This window comes from Hypomesus transpacificus, chromosome 11 (assembly GCF_021917145.1).
Source record: "Hypomesus transpacificus isolate Combined female chromosome 11, fHypTra1, whole genome shotgun sequence".
Taxonomy (NCBI): domain Eukaryota; kingdom Metazoa; phylum Chordata; class Actinopteri; order Osmeriformes; family Osmeridae; genus Hypomesus; species Hypomesus transpacificus.
In genome coordinates, this window is record NC_061070.1 from 11,122,952 (window position 1) to 11,132,453 (window position 9,502).

The 9,502-nt window shown below is 43.6% G+C and overlaps 1 protein-coding gene across 6 annotated transcripts; it reads left to right on the forward strand.

Moving 5' to 3' along the window:
- Positions 1–925: 925 nt before the first annotated feature.
- Positions 926–9,410, forward strand: capn1a (calpain 1, (mu/I) large subunit a). 6 transcript variants are annotated; one of them, XM_047029854.1, is made up of 23 exons: positions 937–1,013; positions 2,799–2,813; positions 3,404–3,650; positions 4,503–4,572; positions 4,747–4,865; positions 4,991–5,124; positions 5,307–5,475; positions 5,576–5,659; positions 5,749–5,834; positions 5,957–6,031; positions 6,171–6,331; positions 6,443–6,612; positions 6,751–6,762; positions 6,894–7,105; positions 7,215–7,254; positions 7,348–7,413; positions 7,529–7,586; positions 7,719–7,783; positions 7,866–7,934; positions 8,046–8,124; positions 8,226–8,339; positions 8,459–8,514; positions 8,616–9,410. In XM_047029854.1, exons 3-23 carry the CDS (start codon positions 3,405–3,407, stop codon positions 8,640–8,642), a joined length of 2,112 nt encoding a protein of 703 aa, XP_046885810.1. In that variant the 5' UTR covers positions 937–1,013; positions 2,799–2,813; position 3,404; the 3' UTR covers positions 8,643–9,410. The 6 variants fall into 6 exon arrangements, with proteins under 6 accessions (XP_046885807.1, XP_046885806.1, XP_046885809.1 ...); XM_047029849.1 differs by having other exon boundaries at positions 7,215–7,413; XM_047029852.1 differs by having other exon boundaries at positions 953–1,013; positions 3,379–3,650; positions 7,215–7,413.
- Positions 9,411–9,502: the final 92 nt, after the last annotated feature.

The following is a 9,502-nucleotide window of genomic DNA, read 5'->3' on the forward strand; positions in this document are numbered from 1 at the left end:
CCTCCAAGATTGACGATAGAAGATCCTAGCAGGGAGCCCAGCCCATTTATCATCACGTCCACCCCCACACCAAACTGCCAGAACTAAGTCGCAGGACAAACAGACAATAGGGTAGTTCAATAGAGATTTTGAATGGTGTGTTTAAGAGTATGGGATTGAATTGAGAGAACCATCCCTGACCTGGAAGTGAAAGATCCCAGCATAACCATCAGTGAAACTCTGCCCTGGAGGGACAACACGATGGAGGACATCCTGGTCCAGAGTCAGAGACGCTATAGCAGCCAGGAGCCAGCAGTCACCTGGCAAACACAGATACACAAGGCTGAAAATGTTGTTGTCATTAGACTAATCACATGTTAGACATCGCATTCCACAACACATGCAATGTACAGTATCGCCCAGTTACAAAACACCCGGTTTTCCCATTCCAATGCCCCCAGAATTCCATTATGTTCACACAGCCATATGCATGGATTAAATGACTACTGGAAATGGATACACAGTTGCATTTGCACCAGTGTTTGGGGAATAAGCCTACTGTACATTTAAGGAATGTCAAAATGTCAAATTAACAACACAATACACTGCCATATTTTTATACTTTACCAATACCAAAAAACGTCAAAGATTGACACAGAGTAATTGTGCCAAGTATATCCCAAACTTTTCTCGAGTTTGTGTTTGGATGACACTATCTCAGTTTTACAGACATGTATTAATAAAATATACGCACACTCATCTTTATAGCGTGTTGCTTATGCTTTTTGTCAACATCAAGAATGCGCATATTAAACAGTCCCGTGTCCCATTGCTTTGGATATTTACAAGCAGGTCTATTATGTGGGGTGCAGCAGACAGTGGGTTGTGGAATGGCAATAGCGCCTCCCCTGACTGGGTTGGGCTGTATTTACAGATTAGTCCGCGTCTGCACCACACCACCACCCCTGCGCCAACACATTGTGATTTTTACGACTATTTTCAACATACTTTCAGCACCTGGAGCTTTCGAAGTGGTGAGTGTTAATGACGATTTATTTAAATGAATGTGGGAAATGTCATCAATGTCATGTCACTGTTAGAGATGTAACTCTCTAGAATACCAAACGTAACTCAGGGCCGCAGTACATTTCACCGGTGTAACCGTTATTCCGCCGCACACTGTAGGCTACTTGATACATTTATTATTTAACATAAAGGAATGAGAATAGGCTACGTAGTTGAACAAATCTCACTCGCACCCACGCCTAAAGCAGGAGCCGCATTTACAGACCATCAGATAAAGTGGCAACGTGAACTAATCGATTTTTAGCAAGTGCAGGTACTTTTAAGTCAGCAGCTCATGCTATACAAGCCTAATAATAACTTGTATTTATTAACACTGATATTGTAGGGTGTCTCCAGGTTTGGGAAGTTTAGATTTTCCCTAAATAGAGATATTCTTCTTAACGCCAATCAGGTAGTCAGACATTTTAACGCTATACAAGGGCCTTATATCTGCTTGTGGGGTTTCCATACAACACGCTGCTCCCAAACTAGTTGGCTTCATAATGGATTCGCATAGACACGCATATTCTTTGTTTTGGCTGTAAGCTATTGCCATACAGAATCAATGGGAGGGGTAGCTAGCTGATTGCAAGTGTGTGGTACATGTTGACAGTGTTTCCCACAGATTAGAAATCTAATTGTGGCGGGGGAGGGGGGGGGGGGGGGTCGTAATAATTGCTTCGTTAATAATTCGTTACACAGTTAATTTGTTAATAATTTGTTACATTAAATATTAATCCAAAATGATTCACACCTTCACAAATTAACAACAACTAACATATCATTTCTGCATTATGCATGTAGCAACGCTAGTGCTAAACAACTATTTAACTGGTCGGCTCCATGACGCCGAGTAAGTAGCTAGCTCCTGAGACTTCTCACCAAAAGAACGAAGGGGAAACTTCCGAGTACTGTAACTCGCTCTGGATAAGAGCGTCTGCTAAATGACTAAATGTAAATGTGAGTAAGGTACCTAGCGAAAAGTAGCCTCAACTTTCCTCGACTTTTAGCTACGGCACTAATGCTGAAGGCTCGCTGATATGGCTGTCGGTCTTACTAGAACGGCATATGTATGCATTGTTGCTAACGTGTGCTGACGTTGTGACTGTGTGCATATGTGGGAAAGATGCATGAGTGACAGAGAGACGGAGGGAGAGCAGGGGAAAGGAAATGCAGCTGAACGAATACGCTGCGTGTTTTAACCTAAATAGCGATAATAAAAAAATGTTTTACGAAACGCAATGTGTGGCGGCCGGTGTTGATTCTGTGGCGCACCGCCACAAATTAGTCTATGTGTGGGAAACACTGATTGTATTAAGCTGCAGACAGGCATTTGTTACTTCAGGACAGAGTCCGCTTTAAATGACGCTTCTCCCCCTCTTCTGGTCCCATGCCAATGTTTGATTCCCTGATATAAACTGACCCTTATTAGAAGGCAGTGCAGACATTTAGAAGGTTGGTATTAGTTCCATTTCAACAGATTAGGCTAATGGAGAAATCTTCATGTTCATTCTGTCTATGGCTTGCATTGAATGTAAGCATGTCTACACAAATGAATCAAACTTTTTTACACTGCCATTTTATTGATCCAATCGTACAAGATACCTTTATGCCAGTTTCCAGGTACCACCATTTCACAATATTTTAGCAACATAGTGATATACTGTGTATGTCATAGAGCATATAATGGGATAATTGATTATACTTCTGTAATTTACAAATCTCGTCCCTTTCTTTTATCTTCCTCCCCCCAGCCTTCTCAACTCAAGGTATCATGTACATCCCATCGGTGTGTTGGATTGCATGGACTTTCAGTTTTTAATTTCTCTCTCATACATTATTAAGCTTTTGCGGTCCAAAGACATTTTGCTTATTCATCTTTATTTGACTCCAAGTTTTCACTTCTCTCAAACAGTCAAACAGTACATTGTAGGATGGTGATATAAGTACACTCAAATGTTTCCCAGGGGAATGTTTAGGTTTTTGTTAAAAAGTAACTTGTTCAGTGCTGTAAGGTTTACTAACTGCCCTTCGGTTGCAAGGCCAAATAAAGCATTCTAATGAAGATCCTTCCTAGAGATCAGCAGAAATGCACATCAGTCTGTCAAACAATCAATCACTCACTCACTTACACACAAACTCATTAAAAAAAACTATTTAGACAGGTAGATTATTCAGCTGGCGCTGTTGGAAATTGTCACACCAACACAGATCTGCAGCACAAAGCATTAAAAGGATTTTTGCTTGGCAGATTGCTTGGCAGAAACCTTTAAAGATTGTGTGTGTGTGGCACTGTTTGTAGCTGCTATTTATACTCTGTGTGCCCCTACCCAGCCCTCTTATTTTTATCTTGACCCAGTATGTATTGGTCAGGAGGGATCTCAGCAACCATACAGACCAACAGGCTACAAGCTGAGGGCATGGGCTCCATAGAGCAGGCAGTCCACTTCCTCAACCAGGACTATGAGCAGCTGAAGCAGGAGTGTGTGGAGGCTGGCTGTCTTTTTGAGGACCCCTGCTTCCCCGCCGAGCCTCCCTCCCTGGGCTTCAAGGAGCTGGCTCCCCACTCCTCCAAAACCAGGGACGTGGAATGGCTGAGGCCCACGGTGAGAGAACTGGAGACAGACATGGATGACCGTCGTTGTGTTTCTCTGTACACATGACTAACCGAACTCGGAAGCCCCTCACATACTGGGAACGTGAATCCTCGGACAGTGACACATCAGTTATTTTTAGTTCTGTCTTCCAGCCTGGTGAGGTTGGTTAAGTGCAGATTCAACAACAAGGACATTTTGTGTCCCTTTCACACATTTGTGAAAAGTTTGGAATTAGCCTTTTTTTATAAGCACTAATGACAGTGTTTCTGTATTTAAGACCAAAAAAACACTTAACTTAAAAAAAAGATTCACTTTCAGCTGTCCCTAGCAACTTCAATTATTAACTTCCATTACATCAGTTAAATATCATGCAGTCTTAAAAATCAATATGCCAGTTCCATCCCTCTGCAGCTGCTGCCAGCTCTGCACTCGGCAAGTTGAGGCTGGACTGTAGCAGCTGTTGGCATCCTATCCTTTAAACTTGTTTACCAGTAACCTAAAGCAGAGGTCTTCATCCCTGGTCCTCATGGACCCCCTGTCCTGCACGTTTTAGATGTTTCCCTGCTCCAACACCTGATTCAAATGAATGGGTCATTATCTAGTTAGGCAGAAGCCTGTTAACGACCATTCATTTGAATCAGGTGTGTTGGAGCAGAGAAACATCTCAAACGTGCAGGACAGGGGGTCCCTGAGGACCGGGGTTGAAGACCTCTGACCTAAAGCATAGGCCATTGGGTCGAGGACCATTTTAGACCCCAGTTTTTAGAATGCTGTCAGAGAATATCTGTTGCTTGTGGCACAGTTATTGTGTCTTCCCTCACAACCTACTGAAGGCTAATCCTGTCCTTATATCCCTTGCAGGAGCTGGAAGATGACCCTCAGTTTATCCTAGGAGGAGCTACAAGAACAGACATCTGTCAAGGAGCACTGGGTGAGTTCTAGTTACTGTAATGCCTGGGCTGTTTGCCACAATTCTTTCAAGATTTTTTCAGAGATCCAAGCGTTTGTCTGTTTGCAGTCTGGAACAATAGTCCCCCTGCTGGGCATTTGATGTAATACAATGCACCCTCCTAAACACGCTTTCTTCTCTTTACTTCTGTCTCAGGGGACTGCTGGCTCCTAGCGGCCATAGCCTCCCTCACTCTGAACGAGACACTTCTACATAGGGTGGTCCCTCACGGCCAAAGCTTTCAGGATGACTATGCTGGAATCTTCCATTTTCAAGTACGTTTGTGTTTATCATCCCAGGCTGTAGGTGGCCTTCTGCATTTTATTGCACCGTTATGCTTATTTGCTCCTCAGAGGGGGGGGGGGGGGTTATTTTCTCATGACTGGCCTCTATGTTGCAGTTCTGGCAATTTGGAGAATGGATAGATGTTGTGATTGACGACAGACTGCCAGTAAAAGACGGAGAGCTCATGTTTGTCCACTCCGCTGAGGGCAATGAATTCTGGAGCGCTCTGCTGGAGAAAGCATACGCCAAGTATATTGTCAAAATACCACTCAGCTAATTGCTCAGATACTCCATTCATTAAATGACCCATAGAGAACCAAGACTAATTCAGTACACAAAATGTCAGCATTCATACACTTATGCTGTGCTACACATGCTATCTCATACAACATGATACATGAGTAAATCTATATTCTCGTGTCTGTTGTCAGGTTAAATGGGTCCTACGAGGCCCTTTCTGGAGGCAGTACAACCGAGGGCTTTGAAGACTTCACAGGTGGTGTGTCAGAGATGTACGAGCTCCGCAAAGCTCCCAAGGACCTGCACAGGATCATTGGCAAAGCCTTGGAAAGAGGGTCTCTGCTGGGCTGCTCTATTGACGTAAGCAACCCCCCTGCCTGCTCTTGCTTATTGACTTAGAATAGTAGGCAATACATACCATATATCATTGAGATGATATGGTATGCTGATATGACTTCAGATCACCAGTGCCTTTGACATGGAGGCTGTGACATTCAAGAAGCTGGTGAAAGGACACGCCTACTCCGTTACTGGCTTGAAGACGGTACAGTGCTTCTGTATGATGCGTATCCATACATGTTTTCCACGTTTTATCTGTGGGAGGTTGTTACCCCTTCTCGTCCACGGCGCTAGGTAGACTTCCGGGGTCAGATGGAGAGGTTGATCCGGGTGCGTAACCCCTGGGGACAGGTGGAGTGGACAGGGGCCTGGAGCGACAAGTCAGTCCCAAAACCATCTCTATATATGCCATGCTATCCAGATCCAGGACCTTCCCGTTGGATTGGTCGAATATTCAAGTTGAACGATGGGATGTGATTCCTGTCTCCCTGTCTGCATTCAGCTCTTCAGAGTGGGATGAGATCGACCCGTCTGAGAGAGAGGACCTGCATCTTCAGATGGAGGACGGGGAGTTTTGGTGAGGATTTTGGATCTAAGATTGGAACTCTAATAAGATGCACGTGGGTTCTGAAACCCTCTTGGAACTATCAGCCGTATCCTGTACAGTCTGTAGTTCTCCGTAGGCTGTGTTCCTCACAAAGGGATTTTTCCTGTAGGTTGTCCTTCCAGGAGTTCTTGCGACAGTTTTCCCGCCTGGAGATCTGTAACCTGACTCCTGATGCTCTCAGTGACGATGGCCTGAGCCACTGGAACACCATCAAGTTCCACGGCACATGGAGGAAAGGCAGCACTGCTGGAGGATGCAGGAACCACCCTAGTCCGTCACAGTACTATTCATAAATGAGTAGCTACACATGCCACCTATGTGTATGATCCAATACTGGGCATGTTGAACCAACACTGCTTGCTTGTCGTTCCCTCCATCCAGACACATTTTGGATCAACCCCCAGTACAAAATCACCCTGCTGGAGGAGGATGATGACCCGGAGGATGACGAGGTGGCCTGCAGCTTCCTGGTGGCTCTCATGCAGAAGGACAGGCGGAGGTACCGGCGCCAAGGTCAGGACATGCACACCATCGGTTTTGCCATCTACGAGGTGAGAGCACTCAGACGGTTTCTTGTACCATCCAGTACACACAATGAGTTTGAAATGCAATCAACATCTGATGTTCTCGCGTGGTCCACATTCATGTTTGAGCGCTGACCTTTTCTTTCCTCCTTTGTCTTTGTGCAGATTCCTGAAGAGGTACGGCAACGTAAACCAACTGACCTAAGTTCAGACTCTTTCACTGAATTCTGTGACATGGAACTCTGAAAATGTTTTCGCCCAAGGCAAAGCTTTCGCAGAACTAATGACAGTTGTTCCGACCCATGCAGTACAGGGGCTGCCAGAATGTCCACCTGAAGAAAGACTTCTTCTTGAACAACTCGTCCTGCGCTCGCTCCGAGACCTTCATCAACCTTCGTGAGGTGAGCTCCCGCCTCCGTTTGCCCCCAGGAGAGTACCTTGTCGTCCCGTCGACTTTTGAGCCCAGCCAGGATGCTGACTTTGTCCTCCGAGTGTTCACTGAGAAGCAGTCCGAGACCGAGTGAGTGTCTTTGTCTGTATATTGTATATTTCCAATTGTTTGCATGAATGTGTTATGTTATAGTAGGTCAGCAGTTATTATAATTGTTTTTTTCCTTTGGTTTTTACAGAGAGCTGGATGATGAAATATCAGCAGACCTGGAGGATGAGGTGGGTTTCTGGACATGTACAGTCACCACTGTACACTGTAGGCACACTTTCTTCTACTTTCAAAACCACAACAATTCTCTCTTTCCATTACAGGATGAAATCACCGAAGATGACATTGATGACTCGTTTAAGTCCATGTTTTCCCAGTTAGCAGGAGAGGTACTGTAGATGATTATTGAGCATCAGATAATGGAACTGCTGTCGACTGCATATTTTTCAACTCAGCTGACCGGCTAAAAAGCTTTTTTCTGAGATGTGGTCTTGTGGGTTCTAGGATATGGAGATTTCTGTCCGTGAGCTGAAGACCATCCTGAACAGAGTGGTGTCTAAACGTGAGATCTGTGTATTCCACTTTCAGTAACTCTGCCCTGTAATGGCTTACTGCTAGTTTGATATGATGCAACAATCATATTTAATTAGTATAGGTGCTGTAAAACTTGTCTTAGACTACCTTCCGTTTTCAGACCAAGACATAAAGACAGACGGCTTCAGTACGGAGTCCTGTAGGACCATGGTCAATCTCATGGATGTATCCTTTTCAGACAAAATATCTAAACAGTCAGTAGGTTAGTGACAGCCTCCACTAATTCCTTAACACAAACCTATCCTAGAAAGATGGCAGTGCCCGCCTAGGCTTGGTAGAGTTTCAGATCCTCTGGAACAAGATTAGGAAGTGGTTGGTAAGGATTGAGTTTGGGGATTCGTCATCAAACATTCAACACCACATAAAATCTTAATTTCTAGCTTACTTTATATTTTGTGTATTCATAAATGTATCGATCTGTCTCCAGGGCCTCTTCAGACAATATGACTTGGATAAGTCAGGTTCCATGAGCTCGTATGAAATGCGTCTGGCTGTGGAGTCCGCAGGTAGTTTGATGTTGAGAGCTCACAAGACCCAATCCACAGATACACAACATGCATTATTTTGAATGACCCCATTGTTATCTCACTTGGCCTTTTCTGTGTAGGCTTTAAACTCAACAACAGACTGAACCAGATTCTAGTGGCCCGCTATGCTGAGAATGAGGCCATTGACTTTGACAACTTTATCTGCTGCCTAGTCAAGCTTGAAGCCATGTTCCGTGAGTGTTGTTAGTGAAAGGATGATGTCCAATAACATCCTGTGGTTCAAAAGTAAAAGCCAGTGCATTTGTTGTGCTTTGTTTTAGCCTGCACACAAATCCCACTTTTTTTTCTACAGGATCTTTCCAGCAGCTTGACCAAGGAACAGGACAGGCTGAGATGAATATAACCGAGGTCTGTACCATGTAACTTAATACATTAAATAACAGTTTATATATCAGCACACTTCAAATGTTGATCTTGTACCTCTCTTACAATCTCTCTTCTTTTGTTAGTGGCTGTACATGACCATGTGTGGTTGACGAGGACCATTTTACAAGAGGATGGACAAACAGTGCCTAATACCTGGAATCATATTGTTCTGTTGGTTATAATCTTCCTCACACACCCCACCTCAGAATGCACTATATAGCAGATAGAACTGTATTAACTGGGTGACACTTGACCAAGCTAAATACCACTCCCCCGTGCCACTGCTAAAGCTATGCAAGAGTAGTTTGATAATCAAAAGCTGAATCGCTGTCTTAAAGTCCTCTCACATCCCCTGTTGGTAAACAGAATATGTTAGAGCATGAAATATCAGTATGCCTGTAATGTTTTGCAGCATACTTCAAGGAAGTCCCCAGGCTTCTTTATTTTGCATGTGATTGTCAGACCTGGTCCAGTGTTTTTGAGTATCTTTTCTAGTTTTCAACCAATCATTTTGAAACGGAATGTGGTGTGCCTTTAGTAAGGTCTGTTTTATTCAGAAGGGTATACATTTGGTTTAGTATTGACTGACTCACAGGTCTGTGCTTTTTCTAATGTGAAAATGTTTGAATCATATTTGCAGTCTCCTTGAACTGCACAGATTAATATAACTTCTTTTTTTTATGTTAAACACTGGATTCTATCCTGAGTTAAAAGTTAAACATGTTACTAAAATTAGCTGCACTCTAGTTGAGTAGGAAGACACTGTAGCATCACTGATTACAAGTAGGGGGTTTCAAAACATATGCTGTACCTTTTTAATAAGGAAAACATACCCATGTATAATGTATCTTATTTCAAATGAAATGATTGAAATGAAACTGAATGGATTTTTGGTGAATGGGTTGTTGTAAAGGGTGTAAAACATCAATGTCCCCCCCCACATATAGCACCTATATGTTAAGGAAAGCAG